The sequence below is a fragment of the Chaetodon auriga genome, chromosome 5, assembly GCF_051107435.1.
Source record: "Chaetodon auriga isolate fChaAug3 chromosome 5, fChaAug3.hap1, whole genome shotgun sequence".
In the NCBI taxonomy this organism is placed as follows: domain Eukaryota; kingdom Metazoa; phylum Chordata; class Actinopteri; order Chaetodontiformes; family Chaetodontidae; genus Chaetodon; species Chaetodon auriga.
In genome coordinates this window covers 18,421,012-18,439,076 of record NC_135078.1, presented here as the reverse complement: position 1 = coordinate 18,439,076, position 18,065 = coordinate 18,421,012, and the positions used below count along the sequence as shown (strand labels likewise).

Genomic DNA, 18,065 nt, shown 5'->3' with positions numbered 1-18,065 from the left:
CCTTTTATGTTGATAGAAAAAGTGCTGCATAAATTTCCATTTTCCAGCAAGAGCAGGCTCCCGTTTTCAAGTATAAGCATGGCATCTCCACTTTCACAGAGATGACATGCTCATACAAGCTTACACATTCAAATTTCACCCCCTATATGACTGTATCTCCCTGCACTGTCGACTTTCTCCACATCTCTTGCACTTGAACAAACCATTATTTCTCCTTGGGGGTCCTTGACAGGCGGTGACATCCTTGCTGCTGTACAAAATTATTCATTCACTATGAACAAAGAGCTCCACTCCTGTGTCCTCTCTGGGGGAACACACTCAAACACACCTATCCTGCTGGTGTCAGGCTCAGGTAATAATCAAGGTGGAATAAGATGAAGTATGGCTTGGGCTGTTTTGGAGACCAGTAGGTACAGCACTCCTGCAGAACCGACCCAGGTTGAAGTGAGGTCAGGGTAGCTGCTGGGAGTCCGGGAGGGAGTGAGAGAGAGAGAGAGAGAGAGAGAGAGAGAGAGAGAGAGAGAGAGGGAGAAAGAGAGAGAGAGAGAGAGAGAGAGAGAGAGAGAGAGAGAGAGTATTAATCATCCATGGTGCAGTGCGTGAGTGTGTGTGAAGCCGCTCAGGTCTCGTAGATGTATCTGGATCGGGGTGATCTCTCCTCTCCTCCCTCTCTCGGATCACTCCTCTGAAGCGCGGACAGAGAGCGGACAGTCGCCCACAGTAACCGGCTCTATAGCAGCCGCCTCTGGCTTATCTCATCTCGGCGGATCACCCCCGGTGCCGACCCGTACCGGCTGTTCCTCTCCCCCCTCCCCGCCCCCTCCGTATCATTTGAATCATACACACACACACACACACACACACACACACACACACACACACACACACACACACACACATAATGCGGTCGTGTTTCACTTTCTTTGCTTCCGAGGATCTCAATCTCTCACATCTTTTTGTTGTTTTGCTCCCCGGATCTTTGTTTCTGGACGGCGGGCTGCGGCTGCGTGAGTACGGATGGCTGCTGTTATCTTTGCATGTATTTCTTTCTTCCTCTTGGTCTTGCACACCGCACAGATACTGAGATATATAAGATAACGTGAAGCTGGTTGAGGGAGGAAAAAGAAAGAGGACTGGGGTGTTTGTCGTTTTTGTACTTTTTTTTTTTTTTTTTTTTTTTTTACTTTATTGAAAATGGGTTATTATGTTTTATTAAGATGCACTTCAGTCTCACTGTTTTTGTTCTGTCAGAGGGGCGTTACTGGAGTCTGTGTAGACACACAAAGGCAGCTGCATGAAGCCAGTGTGCAGAGAGGATGCAGCGTTTCCCATCGAAACTAAAACTGCCTCAATGCCTGTTGGGAAGTAAATAGAGTCAAAGAAAAAGAGAAAGACAACAGTCAGGGACGTAGAGGCAGCTGCACAAAGCAGAGTATAGCCCCTGTCTGTTCCCATCTACTATCACCTGTTTGTTGGCATCATACTGGCTCATTGTGGAGTATAGTTTCATTTTTCTGCATTAACCTAAATTAAAGGCTATTTTAATCCAGTGAGATATTTATAAGAATTTTGTCAGCAGGCTTCACAATTGCAAATTAAGACATTTTACTGCACTGCATCAAGATGCTGCAAAAGACTCTTATTTATAATATGAATTCTCCTGCATAACCTGAAAAATATGGAGATAAACACATAGAGAGAACACCAAGCGCCATCTCCACTGGTTATGCATTATATATTAAGTTAGCCCAGCGCTGCACCTCCCACCCAGCGCCACTGTCAAAGCTCCCTCTCTCGATCAGTATCTCTGTTCTCAGCAGTCAGCCCTGACTGAGGCCAACATGAACATGGAGTATGTACTTGTAATTGTTTTGCAATGCTGTTAAGGAGCAGTTGTTATCCAGTTATTGAGATATTTATTTCTAGAAATAAATGGAGGGGGAGGGCTGATGCTCAAGCCCGCCCTCAGGCCTTTGACAGCAAAGAGATTTGTTTTATGGATTCAGAGATTGTTTGAGTTCTTACAGCCCAAGGATCGTCTACCAATCCGTGACCTTTCAAGAGGTGGTAAACAAGCTGAAAGACTCAACCACTTTTAATTTGCTTAACTTGAAATGAGACAAAATTAAGTTAGACTGTGTGATGTAATCAGAAAAGTAGACCATCACTGAAAAAAAGATGATGCCATGAAAATGTCTCCCATCCTGTCAGATAGTCCCTCTGCTGTGAAACATCAGCAGCATCATATAGCGGATATTAAAGCATCATTGATTATCCTCTCTAAGCACAGTAAGTTGCTGGTGTAGGTTAAGTTACACTGCCGTTCAGTGTTATGTAATGGTAACTCTCTTGCGACACTGACCCTGTTAACACACTGGCTCTGTTGCTGTGTAACTTTCATCTTAATCTTCTGTGTGTGTCTCTCTCTGTTGTGTTCTATCCATTTCGTCTTTCCCTCCCCAGCACCAGCAGCAGATGCGTTGAACGACGCAGCTAACAGCAGTATCTTTCCACACTGACCACAGCCTGATGCTGAAATCCCTACATTCATGAGAAGGCAACAGGAAGCAGATTACTGAGGGATTAAATGCATGCACACGTATGCACACACAGAGTACTGCAGGTCCAGGATTTGACTGCTGTCCAACTGTGGATCTCACGCTGAATGAACTTGTCTGACTGACTGGCTGACTGAAACACTCTCTCTGGTATCATGGAAGAAGAGGAGGAGCCGACAGAGTCTCATTGAATGCAGCTCACATAACCCCACCTTCTTCCTCCTGCCTCGCTATCGAAGGCTTTGACTGGTCGATGAGGATTAAAGACTTATAACAAACACAACGGAGCGTGCAGAGAGAGGGAGGGAGAGAGGAGTGCAGAGCCGACCGTCGGCCTGCTGCCGTCCCATGATGCATCTACACATGTCTAAGAGCGGGATCAGCCTCACAGAGGGCTGTTTCTATGGATACCCCTGCCCTGGGTTGTATTAATAAGACTCAATGATATTCTGACTATCTGCGCGTGAAAAAAATACAGCGAGAGATTAGAAGTGCATCCCTGCAGCAGGCTACAGCATTAAATAGCATCTCTGGAGGCAGAGAGAGACATCAAGTGTCAACAGGAAAACAAAGGCAAAAGTTTTCTAAACATGTATTGTAGATGCTGTACCAACACATGTTCAAACCTGTAGCTGCACCATCACCAAACTCACTGTTAGATTTCTTCTCACTTGGTTTCTTTTATTTCGATGCTTTCTGACATCCCATTTGTTGTTCGCACACTCCTTGTTCAAGGTTGTGTTCGGGAGAACATTAACAATAGCTGGTTCAGAAAAAGGGTGATTTGATAAGAATCTGCCCACACAGGATCAGAAGAGGAGGTGAAGATGATGCACAAAGACACTTCTGAGCCCTGAAGGAAATAACTCATTTTCTAACCTGCTTGCAGTACAGAGCACACCTTGAAAACTCTGGATAAAATAATCCTCTGAAAGTTTTGTGGGCCCCTGAAACTGCCATCACCTCTCACCAGACTTCTCTTGGTGCTGAATGTGGGTCTACAAGAGAACAGACATTAAACATGCACCAGCTACCTAGAGAAAAATCAGGTCTCTAGTTAAAGCTTTGGACTCACCAGCAAGATTATGTGCATAAGACAGTAACAAAGCACTTTTAATCTATCTTGAGGTACCTTGAATCTATTTATCATCTGTCCCTAACACCTCCAGATTGAGCTATCATGGCCAGACAAGATGCCCCCCTCTTCCTCCATGGCTTTGACCTGGGCAGCCACTTTGTTGACCTTCGACCTCTTGGCATGGGCGTCACAGGCCTGGTCCTCTCAGCTGTGGACCAGCGCACTGGACAGCGGGTGGCAATTAAAAAACTGGTAATGCGTGATGCCGTGACGGTGAAACACGCCCTGCGGGAGGTCAAAATCACTCGGCGGCTGCACCATGAAAACGTGGTGAGAGTTCATGAGGTTTTGGCGCCGTATGGACGACCACTGCCCAGAGACCCAGCCCAGCTGAGCGCCCTATACATCATCCAGGAATGCATGGAGACTGATCTGGCACGGCTGCTGGAACAAGGACCACTACACACCGGTATGAGAAGCAGAAGGGAAATAGAACATTATAAAGAAACACAAAATGATTATTTGAATTTCGAGAGTTAAAGTTGCATTTTTGCAACAGTATGGTGTTTCGTGTTGACTACCGTTTTGTTGCTGCCCTGCTGGCTTTGTTTACACTGTGATTTGTTGGATTTAACTGCAGAGTTTCTGAGACAGTACTTTGTCATCCACATCCACAATTCACACGTTGGAAAATCACATTCATTCATACCTTTGTTTGTTTGTTTCTTCTTTATGAAATGCAAGGTAACTATTGGAGTGAGACATCATTTTGGCATATGTGATAAAATAGTTTTGCCTATGTCCACACATTAGAAGATCACAATTTTACCCAAAATGTTCTCATTCATTAAGTCTTTCCTTCATTCAGGCATGTTGTGTTTTTGATTACGTCACTTTTGACAGATTCAAATGTGGATGGAGTTATTTAGCCATACTAGCTTTACTAACGTAAACATCACATAACATAAGCTAATCAGAGTAAAATGCAAAAAAGGTTGTTTTTTTTATTGCTGAATATATTGACTGAGCTAGGAACAAGCATGGTGAGAGTAGAAGCTGTTCCTGTATCCTGATATCTGCCATTTGCCCTTGAACAGGTCATGCTACTCTGCTGTTCTACCAGCTGCTGAGGGGACTGAAGTTCATCCACTCTGCTAACGTCCTGCACAGAGATCTGAAGCCTGCCAACATATTCATCAACACGGACCAACTGCTGCTCAAGATTGGAGACTTCGGGCTGGCCAGGATAGTCGACCCCCACTACTCTCATAAGGTGAGACAGAGGAGACACACAGGGAAAACCACCACACACATATACACAATACACAACAAGGACATTTACACATACACAGTGTTAACTCTCACCATGGAAATCTGTGGTTTACAAACCATTTTAAGTTCTTTGCTTTCAACAGTAATCTGATTTAAAAATGCCCATCTAAGCACAAAAAGTCCGTTCTCAAGTTTAGAAATTATGATAGTTGGCTTACATATATATATGCTAGTAGTTTGATGTCTTATTTTTTTAAAATGTTCAAGGCTTTGACTGATGACCGAACATGACATAGTGTACAAGCTGGGGGTTGACAATAATCAGGAATGCATGTACAAACATTTCCAGCCTAACCTAATTACTCTTAGTAATCTTTTTGGGGCATGTAAATGAAGCAGATGTGCCAAGCGTTCTTTGACGAGAGGCCAATAAAAGCCTGTGATCATTACTCTCTTTAGACTAATGCTCTCTTAACAAGTTTTAGATTAATTTCATGAATCCATAATCTTCAGAGGACAAGCCAGCAGAGAAGTTTAGACCCACCCACGCGGTACTGGCCGCATTGATTTTGTCAGAGAATGGTACTTTCTGATACTTGTTCTGCACGAATTAATCATGGTATAAATAGCTGTAAAAGTTGAGAAAGTTTGGAGGATTTTTCCCTCTCCTCGTTGCTCTGACGCAGTGTGAGCTGTTCTGCTGCTGATGAATGAATCAAGGGAGAGTTTTGTAATATTAAACACTATCTCTGCTCCCTCTTATTGAGGTAGAGCTGTTATCAATGAAGAGATGGCAACTCCTCAATCCCTGTGTGGTTATCAGACGACAGTGCACAAACCCTTGTCCGTGTGTAGTAACAGATACACGATGGGATACTGTTGCAAAAGAATCCTCCTGTCGAAAATCAGGGGGGTTCACACATGTTTGTGCACCTCACAATTGCAGCTCAGAATAATTGATCTGTCTGTCTGGTGTCGTCTCAGTGTGATATCTCAGGTGACAACGGAGACAACACCAGCCTGATTCTGACAAAGCGCTTCGGCAAATACAGCAAGAATTTCAAAATCTCGATCTTTGGGAAGTGTAACTGCAACACCTCTCAGAAGGATTGTACATACTGCGACTGTAGTACAGCCAAGTCGTCTTTTTTCTATGACTGGCATCTCCGATTACTCTGATGTTGCTGATGTGTGTCTTTCACATTGGGCTGCAACCCTGCTATTAATGTCGTCTTCCTAAACCTGATATCAGGTTTTGTGCTTATCAAACCCTGCGATTAGCCTGTCCATTGTAGACGAAGGCTTCTCAGAGATTAATGTGACAATTTACTGCTCCATTGTGCTGCTCTATTATACACAAAGATCCCACAGCAATACTGTAACACTAGCAGGGCAGGATCCATGTATGTGTGTGTATGTGTGTGTGTGTGTGTGTGTGTGTGTGTTTGTGTGTGTGTATGTATGATTGTGTGTCTCTTTGGCCTATGCATGTGGAGAGGAGCTCTTGTGAAAGACGATCTTTGTCAGCTCGGAACACGGGACTGGGGATCAGCTGGGTGCAGACACAGGGGGTGCGTTTGGAGGGGAGAAGGGAGGTGGGAGGAGGGGTTGATGAGGGTCGGCAGAGAACAGATGAGGAGCAAGGGTGAGGAATATTGAGTCATGGAAGGGTGAAAGAAGGAGAGGTGAAAAGTACAAAGGCGGAGAAAGGGAGAACGAGAGGGAGGATGAGCAAAAGTACAAAGAGGAGAAACAAGGAAAGGGAGGATAAAAAAAAAGATGAAGGTAGTCTGGTTCATGCAGGACAGCAGAAACAATGTTTACTTCTGTTTCACTCTGTTCCCCATTCTGTGCATGTGTTTGGATGTCTTTGCTCTCACACTGCGTGCCACAGAAACTGCTCTGTCTGCCAGAGAACACAATGTTCTCGATAGATAGATAGATAGATAGATAGATAGATAGATAGATAGATAGATAGATAGATGGATGGAAGGCTTGCTGTTCTTATCAAAGTAATAAATTCTACACTTGTCCGATATAATGTGTCTATCATGTGCATATGCACATGAAGGCATTTCTGATTTTTTCTGAAATCCAGGGTCACGACAACTACTGTATTTCAGCTCCTGCACAAAGTATTTTTCCCTCTCCTGGTGCTGCAGTATCCTCCTCTTCCTTTGCAGACTTCAGTCTCAAAGCTTTGATAACAGGGATGCATTAATAACCAGTGCTGGCTGCACATTTCACTCCAGTTTGAAACCTGACTGCTGACAACAATGCTGACATGGGTTGAATTGTTCTGAGCTGGGAGTTCGTCATAGTGCAGTCTGTCCCAGCTGATGTGTCTGTTAGTCAGCAGAACATCAGTTTGTCATTGTTCATTAGCATACGATTGCATTACAGTATCAGAGTTATGTGTGTGTGTGTGTGTGCTTGTGTGTCTGATGATGTGTGTGTGTAAGATGATGCTGGGCTATTTGTGATGCAGTGTTGACACCAAAGCAGATGCCTGCAGTGAATGTGCTTGCATCCTCTCTTGTATTTAATAATGCAGAGCCAAAGCACTGTTTTTTCAAACATTATGTGGTAATGGACGTGGGCAGTATTGACCTCAGCTGTGATGGAAATTCACAAATAGTATTAACTGACATATTAGGCCGTAAAACAAGACTGCTTGTTCTGTTTTTTGTCACTTATTTGTATTGCTTTCAAACAGGGTGCCTGCATCACATTCAGCCTTAATCAGGTTTTATATTATGTCATGTTGCACAGTAAGAGTTTAGACTGTCTCACAAATGAATGATGTTCCCTCATTTCTACAGTATCTTACAGTGTCTGTGTGTTATCGCAGTGGATTTTTTTAGCACACTGTGACTCTGCAGTGATCGAAATGAGGCTGTTTGACGAGCCGTCTAGATGTGTGCCTCCGACGACACAGACAAACATTTACTCAGGCAAGGAGAGATGACAGAAAGGTTCAGAGGAGAGAGGAAGGAAGCGGAGGCTGAGAGAACATTATTTGTGATGTTGTTTACGGTCTAAACCAGTAGGAACTTTGCTGTTTCTGTGAGAGTGTGTGTGTGTGTGTGTGTGTGTGTGTGTGTGTGTGTGTGTGTCACCTGCTGAGGCAGCGCTGGATCTGCCCAGAAGAAATTATTCATGACCTGGATGAAGGATGGAAAGAAAGAAGGAGAGGAAAGGTGAATCAGGAGAGGGCGTTGGAAAAGAATGAGAAAAGAAGGGCCTGAAAGGGAAGGAAGACATACAGAAAGACGCAGCAGGAGTAGACAAGTAAAGATAAGCAGAGTGGAACTGTAAGAAGAGAAGGGGGGATGAAACAGGTGAGAAAGGAGGTGAAGCATGATGGTGGAAAGAGACAGATGGGGCAAAGCGCGAAGAAAAGAGGGAAGGGAGGGGAAACAGTCATAACTGCCGACGGTGACGTAGAGAAACACTGAGGTGAGTTGAGATTAAAGGAGCGGATAGAGAGGAAAGTGGGAGGTGATGACAGCTGGGAGAAGAAAAAAGAGGAGGAAGGCAAAGAAGGGGTGCTGAAAAACAGCCTGAAAGTGAAGCCTATATAAATTTCTTTGTCTCTTTCTCAAGGCAACTTCAAAAGCTGCTTCATGATTAACTTTTCTCATCAAATGATATTCCAGTCTGAAAATGCCGTGCTTCTGACATGAAACATGGCCTCCCTTTGAGAGTCACTCTCTGTCAAAAGCCTGCCGGGAAGCAGAAAGGAGAGCTCAGATGTAGAGAATGATCAGCGAAGAGGGTAGAGAGGGCCAGACAGAGAGAAGACAAGGCGAGTGTGTGTTTGTCAGACCATCACTGAACACTCAGCATCAGTTTCTGCTCTGTCATCTGCTGGCACACACAGAGGAGAGCAGGCCGCGATGAGGGAGGGCGGTAAGTAAGGTGCAGCAAGGGCTGAGGAGCCGGGAAGAGAGAGGGAGTGGAGAGTGGGTACACATGACGTAGGGGTCCCGAGAAAAGGAGAGGCGGCACAGGAGGAGCAAAGAATGAGAGAGAAGAGTGCTGTGAAACTGATGTTGCTTCATAGTTGCAACTGGGCAACTCATGTGACACCTTATAGTTGAGGAGTAATGTAATGTAAGACAGCTGGCCTGAAAAGACTCCCAGATCCATTGCTGGACCAATTTCTGACATCCATTTTCAGCATGAAAACTCATCTGGGCCAGAATAAATCCCATGCTGTCTATATGGCATAAGTCCTAAATAGAGTAACCCTCCAAGAGGTACCAGATAGAGAGGGAGAAAGGTGAATGCTGAGACTGAAAATGGAAACAGAAGATATTGGGCCCCCCTTTTACAATCATCAAATTGTTTTGGGACAAAAGTGAATAAAAATAGTGTGCCAGTAAGGGAAAAGTGAACTTTATATGTCCACAGTCACCCTATTGTGTCTGTCATGATGAAGCAATGCCCAGCCGATAAATGAGAAAGTGTTGAAAGGAAATTAACATGAGCTGCCAGGAAATCTAAAAATGTGTGAGGATGTGTCTAATTATAAGCATATTTCACTGTGCACTGTGTAGTCTTCTGATATCACGACTGTCAACAAGTTTTAAAACCTGGGGCAGTAAGATTTGGCTCAGGAGAGATGCGAGGCCAGGAAATATAACGGGACACTTACAACAGTGAGTGCAGAGATTTTGTAAGGTCGGAGAGTGGAGCGGTTACGGAGACTGAGAGGTGGAGTGACACGTAAGAGGCGGCATAAGCATTATTGATAGAAACAGACAAAAACACGTCATTATGAACAAATCTGGTTTGTATGTGAGTGCACTCGTGTGCGGCTCATCTCCATGTGTAGCGTCATGGATGTTATTCACAAGGCGAACGTTTGCAGATGTAAAAGGCAGAGGAGGACCTTGTCGGAGCAGCGCCTAATGAGAGGACGCGTGTTGTTACAGAACAGAGCACCAAAGGCTCGTCAAAAGTCAGCAACTGCAGATAGAGATTCAAGGCAATGTTTCCCACGGCAGAGTGTATCCAGAAGCCGGCTTCCATCCTCATCGATGACATAAAATGATGAAGTCTTTCTGTTTGGAAATCAAAATAGCTTTCATTTCATTTTGTAGCTGACATTACTGACTTCACAGTGCTCCCATTCCAACAAAGATAACTACCCACAAACTGCCAGCTGGATGATGATGAATATGAGCAATATGAACACCTCGTACACATGCATGCAGACTTACAAGTACACTACTGAATGGTAACAACAAGCCAATCTGTTGCATGCTCATCACTAATATAACTACAGTTTTTCATTTGGATGCTCTGTCTTTTAACTCACCTCTTTCTTTTGCTCTCTTTCCCCTGCTTTTCCCTCACTCACCCCCTCACCTGCCTCTCCAGGGCTATCTGTCAGAGGGTCTCGTAACTAAGTGGTATTGCTCCCCCCGTCTGCTCCTGTCCCCCAACAACTATACCAAGGCCATAGACATGTGGGCCGCTGGCTGCATACTGGCTGAAATGCTCACTGGACGCATGCCGTTTGCAGGTACCTCCACTGTTTGTCGTACAGTCTCTGCCAAAACACTGTCGCATGACCTTGATGTCCTACAGAAAGATTATGACATTGCTGATCATTAGTTTGATGACATAAGGAAATATGATCACATCATTAGTATTCAGCAGCCATTCTGTATTACTGAAAGTCCTGCAAGAGCTTTCTGGGAGATGTGTTTGCAGGAACTGGCAATTCCTTTTCTTGTGTCTCTCTTATTCTGCACATCTATGTGACCTGATTGTGTTTTGGCTCCCATGAAGAACAGTGCATGTTAAAGATTAGCTGCAAATGAACATTTTTATTTGGATGCCCTTTATTGTTATGTTAGCAATAAAGATAGACATGTAAAGTTTTTAAGGGTGAACATTGCATACACATTTGTAGCATCAATATCTGCAGTATTGGTTTGCACAGTGAGAATGAGAAAGTGACAACAGGCCATCATAGCAACAATAAACACCAGCCTAAATAAGACAGAATACTGACATCAGCGGCTTAGTGACCGTAGTAGTGCAATCAGATAGCTCAGTTGTGTTCAAACACGTCTTGTGTGTCGTGTGTCCTTCACTTACTAGCATGAAGTTTTCACAGAAATGCAAAGAAAAGTGCTTAAAGACTACATCACAAGGTGACATCAAGTGAGAGCTAAGGAGAGTTAGTCTTTGCAGAGTGTCCTCGGCCAAAGATACTTTATTCTCTTTCTGCAGGCTACTTCTTTGCCTGACCAGAATAACAATGATGATAGAGAAATTCTCGCTGTCTGAAGCAGATGTAGTTCCTCCTGACAGGCAGATTTGACCTCCACCAGCCCTCTACACCACAGGCGAGATGGTGCCATAAACTCCAATGGCGTCATCCGTTCCCTGGTGTTCCTCTCTGCTTTCACACATTGGCTGTTATAAATACGTGCCTTGCTTTTCACTTAGCCACCAGAGTTTAGAGGGCACAATATATGTTTGTTTACCATAGGAGAAGTGATGCATTCTCATCCAAATACACCACTGCTTGCTTATTTCCTGGGGTGTTGAATGTGTTGATATAGCACCACCTGCTGGTGTCCATTAGCTTCATGGAAACATTTAAATGGAGAATGTGCAATATATCACATAGCTGGAAAGATGCTGTAAGACCACTCTGCTCTGAGCCGAATGAGCTACTTTAAAGAGTTATTCTCCAACAGCTATCCAATTAAGATGCAAGAAATGACATTTTATGTGATTTCAACAGAACTGAAGTGGCTGTTGTAATATCTGGACCTCCTTGCCTTGCCATTTCTTTCACTTGACAGCTCACAACTCCTCGTTATTTCTGTTTGACTCTAATTGGTCACCTTTACCTTCTGCTTGTGGAACTGATCCTCAGTCTCTTCTCTGCTTGTCTCTGATTGGTCGGCTCCCCCTCCCAGGAGCTCATGAGCTGGAGCAGATGCAGCTGATTCTCAACACCGTGCCAGTGCTGAGAGACGAGGACAGGCAGGACCTGCTACAGGTGACGCCTCAGTGGCTGCTGCTGCTATTCATATGTCTGCAAGCTGGTTGTTTAAATATGCAACAGGGTGTCACTGTCATGTTCTGTTTGCAGCTTAAGACAAGAACGATTTAGTCTGCAGATGAGGTATTCTTTCCGATGAGGCCCCTGCCTGCCTGTGTGAAGGAATTAAATAAGTGGAGCACCTTGAATCCTCCAAAGAAATGCACAAAAATAAACACATCAGAATTATCTACACATTTAACCCCACTGTCATCCCTCCTCTCCCAGGTGATGCCTTCATATGTCAGTCATGGGTGGAGAGTGAAGAAACCCTTTTCTGAACTGCTGCCTGAAATGGATGTTCAGGGTGAGTGGAGGGACTTGAGTAGTGAGAAGAGGGAGGTCAAGCAGTGTGAAATACAATGGGGGCAAGTAAGACTAATAAAAGATGTGAGGAGGAGAAACACAGATTCAGAAGGATGAAGAGATGATAGAGGAGTGTATAGCAGTTCAGTGGTCTAACATATAATTTAACCCTGAGAGGACGTTGAATGAGAGTATTTTTTCCAAGAAGCACATACTTCACGGCCACCACATTTTATTTCTCCCTCTCTTCCTCCCCCACTGATCTCATCTTCTTCTCCTCTCAGCTGTGGACTTCCTTGAGCGCATCTTGACCTTTAACCCCATGGATCGGCTGACGGCTGAAGCAGCGCTGTCCCATCCCTTCCTTCAGCAGTACTCCTGTCCAGAGGACGAGCCCACCTCATTGCATCCCTTCCGCATCGAGGACGAACTGGAGGACAGCCTCATCACCGAGCAGAGCCTCAGCAACAGCAACAGTCAGGCCTCCAGCATCCACTGGGAGAGGTGTGTATTGAAGCTGAGGCCATTTTTTGGGTAACTTTTTAATATGTTTTAATCAGAATTTTAAAGCCATCTGTCACTACTACAGTTTGTCCATTAGTGTCTGGTCTATATAGTTGATTTCTCATCAAATTAACTTATGATCACATTTATCCAAAAACAAAACTCTCTGCTTACTAAAGCTAAATATGCTGATTCAATTGGTTAGTCCAAGAATATATTTCACAATATTTTATACATGCAACACTGAAAAAATGGTAAATCAAAGTGCAGATGTTTGATGGAACAGACAAGTCTCGCAAAGCACAATGAGATGCAGGTTCCTACTCTAAATAAACATATCAGACTGATTATTCTGTGCCGCAAAGTTATTATAAGACTAATACACATGTTTAATTTCTGCCCTCTTGCAGGTACGAGAACAGTTTTTCAACAGATGCGTCGTGGCAGCAGTCAGGCAGGAGGTGTCGCTGCATGCCCCCCGGCCACATTACCTCTGACCTGGGAGACACCACAGAGGACGAGGAGGTGCAGAGGGACCCTCGGGCCAGCTCCACCTCGCTGTTAGAGGAGGCCCAGGTTGGACATGCTTTCTCATTTACCCCCACCTTGACTGATCTATACTCGGGTATAACATCTTATTTTAACGAAAGAGAGTTGTGATGAAGTTGGTAAAGCTGATTAGGTTAAAGGTTCCATGTCAACAAATCCGCTCATGGCTGAGACATGGTGTAGCCTCAGTTTCACAGCAGTGGTACTGTTAACTGATTGAAATTAACCACATTTCTCATAAACTGTGGATTTTACTCTTTCCATGTTCATTTGTTCTCTCTCATTCTCCGTAGGAGAACATCATGTTACAAATTTTTTAATCTTTCGTGTTTCTTGCCAAATTCAGTCTGGAAGTACTCACTGTAAATGCTCTGCTCTGTGACAAATTAGGATGAGTCAAAGCAGTTGAACACAAGATACAACTGGAATTACTTTCTCACTTTACTATCTTCCCCATTTATCACTTTCTCCATCCATAACTGCTGCTCCCCATCTATCCTATATAGGTCGACCCACGCAAATATTCCCACAGCAGCTCAGCTGAACGCTTTCTGGAAAACTCTCACTCCTCTCTGGAGCGGGCCTGTGGTTTGGGGTATGGAGAACTGGACTGTGGCCGCTCGTGTGACTACAAAGTGGGCTCTCCTTCATATCTGGATAAAATTGCCTGGAGGGAGGGCAAGCCTCAACACTACTCAGAGCCCAAGCTGATCCTGGATCTGTCTCATTGGAAGCGTAACACGAGCAGCCTCCCTGTGCCTGCTGAGCCTATTGGTGGCAGCGTGGAAGACCTGGGAGAGATGAAGGAGGAGGAAGCAGAGGAGGAGGAGGAGACAGGGGATTTATTTCAGGAGATCTCTCGTTGGGTGGAGAGCACCCAGTCTCGTCTGCACTCGCCCAGTCTCAGTCCTTCTTTGGAGCCACATTCGCCTTCCTGCTACACCTCCTCTCCCCCCCTCCCTCTCTCCCCAACTGACCTCCCAACTCCAGTCTTCCACTATACGGAAGTTGTACGACAACCATCAGCTGAATATGACGAAGACAGATTGAGCCCACTTCCTCCTGTCACTTCCTCCAATTCCATTCCCTCACTTCTCCCCTCGTCTCCCACCTCTCCACTTCCTCCTCAGTCCCCTCAAACAGCGTCTCCCCCCGCATCGCCGCTTTTTCCTCCCCGAGTATCTCAACCTCTTTCCTCTACTTCCTCCATTCCTCAGCCAGTAAATGATGACTCCTTGGGGTCACTTCCTGTCAAGCAAAAAGAGCGGCTCTTCGACCTGGATGTGTTCATATCCAGAGCGTTGAAACTGTGCAGGCAGAATAAGGAGAAAGCTGATGTGAAGAAAGGAAAAGAGGGAGGATGGAGGGAAGAAAGCAAACAGCCTAACATTAACAAAAAGGTGCCCAGGCTTCCAGAGCACAGAACTCCACCACCACAGACTCCCAACTCATGATGCTGAACTTCACCACAGTATAGCATCATCATGGGTAACACTTGCAAATGCTCATAATGCTTCACATAGTGAGGGTGTCCGTGGTTGAATATGCTGCTTGAACAGTAGACCTTAGTGTTAGCAGCAGTTCTCTTTGTATCACTATTGCAATGAAATGCTACACGCCGTGACTAAGACTCCTCACTTCAACAAGAAATCCTGCAGCTTTTTCAACAGGTGCTCTCAGGCAATAAGAGGTCAGAAACCATTTGGGTTAAATATAAATACCCATGCTTAGCAGCGCAAATATCAAGGATTTGTTCTATGTGGGGATATTCAGAAATAATCAGCTAATTAACGATTGTGGTATCATTTGTTAAGTTAAAGACGGGTCAGACTTTGACTTGATAGCGACTGACGCAAACGGCCAGCCTGTTAATGAGAGTTACCCGGGCTATGGTGTGATGAATAACAGTAACCTTCGGGAGCGGGATCACTTGGTTTGCTTTAGATCCCTTCCTGTGTGTCACTCAGTCAGTCATTTTTTCGACATGTCAGACAGTCTTCCAATGGTGATGTTCACCGAATAATGAAAGCAACATGGGAAATGCTTTCCAAGTTTCTCTGAATGTATTAACTGAAAGATAATCAGTCATATTACGAACCATAAGGATTTCTTTTGTTGCTGTTTTGACACACAGTGACTTACTGAGCTCTGTCTCTGCTACATGCCTTGTAAACTTGTATAAAACTGTTGTCCTATTTAATTCTACAGTATATTTCTCAAGACTGCTGTTAATGATATTCTTGTATCTGAAATGCTCTTGCATTCTTTGTTGAATGCTAGAGCACAGTTTTATGTTCCTTTGGAGTGAGTTGTATTTTTTATGTGGAATGCTTTATTGTAGTAATTTATGATTATTCAGCAAACTTTGCTCTAGTTCAATCGTAAAGAGTTTCATATCCTGTCTGCCTGATGCACTAAACAAGATCATCGTCTGCTGTACACTGACCGAAAAGATACAATCCTCTCTGTACTAGACAGCCCAATATCTGCCATCATTTTGCTCACTTCAATGTTAGCCACAGAAAGCTATAATGCAAACAACAGTAGCCTATATTTTGGGGTATGTAGGTCCTTTACAACCTTTATAGGAAATTATTTGTACTCAAAACTCCTCAATGCTGCCCGGTACCCATATTAATATATGGAACTGAAAATAACCAAAACATATATTTTCAGATACTTTTCTAATCAGCGTGTGAGACAGTAGATCCTCACAATGTTATTTGCTGCGACATCTGATGTTTTCCCTTCAAGGTAAACCAAATCAGGTAAAAAGATCCAGTCAAATATAAGTTATTAACAGATAAAGGCTGTTGGCTTGTCCCCCTGTATGTTGTCAATCAACTGCATCTGCCGTTCACATAACTTGTTAAACTAAAAAGCTGCATAATAGTGAGCATATGGCCATTTCCACATGCTCACTATAAGAAAATTAAAATTAGTCGGTTGAGCCAGTGCCAAAAAGAAATGCAGTCCCCCAAGAAGCAATAGGCTTCCACATCCCTGGTTTCACTGTTTGACATGAAATGCCCTCCTAGGGCTGCACCATAGACAGTATACACTCAATGGCCTGTACCTACAGGAGGGTCCAGTTTTCTTGAATGCTACAGGCACAACACTGAGATGTGTAAGACACTGCCAACACAGCTACAACACCCCAGAATCAGACATGTTTTATCTGTGTTGTGATCATTCAGTCCAACATCTGATACCCATTTTGACTAACCTCTTGTGAGTGAGCATCAAGTCTTTCATACCCTGTGACATTAAAAGGTTAAAACTGACAAATAATGCTGTTAGCTATTAATACTCACTTAAAGTTGACATCCATAGTATTTGCACCCTCACTATAGCCAGCATAGCCAGGCTGTGAGCAGATCATCACTTGCACAACACAGTATGACTTCCGAAGGATCGAGCCATACGTGAGAATTGCTAACAGTACAGCCTTTGATACAGCAAAGCCAGGTGTATTCTTTTATATTCACAATAGACATGAAGCACATGTAGAGTCACTAGCACATTCAGAAATACAGGTTTGTCAGCGACAATTGAAACTCTACCACTATCAATATTTATTTTCATTAATAATGTACCTTTAAGGTATTCATCATACCTGGGCTGGGCTGCTGGACTAACTGACAGAAGTGTTCAATTAAAGAAAAGTGCAAAATGTCCATTTTCTGATCCAGAGCTGTCTATTTAGAAAAAATAGATAGAAGCTGTGCTGAAGTCATACTAATTAAAGGAGTATAGTTTTCAACATATACAGGTCTAATGATCACATTTTACATTATACAGTTTCCTCTGCAGGTAACCTAAGCCAGCAATAACATTACTGACAAATAACACAAGCATACTGTAACACGTGTGGTTACTGAGCCGACCTTAAGTCTTTCAAGTGTGTGAAGCAATGTAGAAAATGTGCCTCAGTCCACCTCGATGCTTCCAGCTTGCTGAATGTAATATACTGTATCCTCTCCCTTCTGCATGGCTTTCACAGCTTTCCAAATAGTTGTGTTTTTATTACGTGTTACTTTGTTGAACAGTCATATTTCTGTGGGCTCTTATTTCTTTTGTACTCACGCTTCAAGGACACCTCAGCTTTTCATTTGAGAACAGCTGTGAGGTTTTTAAATGCTCACTATTGATTGATCATATCTCTTTTTGCAGTTTCTGTTTTTGCTGAAAAATTAATAAAACAATACCTTAACTATTGTTTGACCTATTTTTTCCTGCTCTCATGGGGTAATACCAATTCACATAAAAAAATTGCCAAAAATTAGTTATTTAAGACTATTTTATGTTTGATTAATCTTTGTTTTTGAAGTGACAAGAATATGGGGTTGCATGGCTAGACTGACCCCTTAGGAGGCCTGTAGGCCTCTGCATTGCTGTGATACTTTGTTTCAAACACAAATCTACTTAGAAATATGTGGTGATCTATAAGTGGATATGGGCTCCTCTTTGAGACCGGTGGACTAGACAGGTAATGATGCATCATCCACCTAAGGGCCTTATCATTTGTGATGTCGCACTTTGGTCGCGGATGTTCATAAACAACAACAGTTGATGAAATTACCACAAAACCAAGTGAGAAACAGAGAATATGAAGTCTCTGGGGACTCTGGAGGTCTGGGACACTTGTAGCAAGCAATGCATTATGAAATCTGAGGTTAGGAAGACCAATTCAAATCAGTCCTCTAATGCCCTCTGCTGTTTAGCA

The 18,065-nt window shown here is 43.7% G+C and overlaps 1 protein-coding gene across 2 annotated transcripts; it reads left to right on the top strand.

Annotated features, from left to right (window-relative positions):
- The first annotated feature begins 680 nt into the window (after nucleotides 1–680).
- On the top strand, nucleotides 681–17,551 carry mapk4 (mitogen-activated protein kinase 4). 2 transcript variants are annotated; one of them, XM_076730660.1, is made up of 9 exons: nucleotides 681–1,007; nucleotides 2,464–4,105; nucleotides 4,734–4,909; nucleotides 10,297–10,441; nucleotides 11,856–11,938; nucleotides 12,209–12,287; nucleotides 12,571–12,790; nucleotides 13,201–13,366; nucleotides 13,846–17,551. In XM_076730660.1, the coding sequence occupies exons 2-9, from the start codon at nucleotides 3,739–3,741 to the stop codon at nucleotides 14,791–14,793; spliced, it is 2,184 nt and encodes a 727-aa protein (XP_076586775.1). In that variant the 5' UTR covers nucleotides 681–1,007; nucleotides 2,464–3,738; the 3' UTR covers nucleotides 14,794–17,551. The 2 variants fall into 2 exon arrangements, with proteins under 2 accessions (XP_076586775.1, XP_076586776.1); XM_076730661.1 differs by lacking the exon at nucleotides 681–1,007 and having other exon boundaries at nucleotides 3,521–3,607; nucleotides 3,728–4,105.
- The last annotated feature ends 514 nt before the right edge of the window (nucleotides 17,552–18,065 follow it).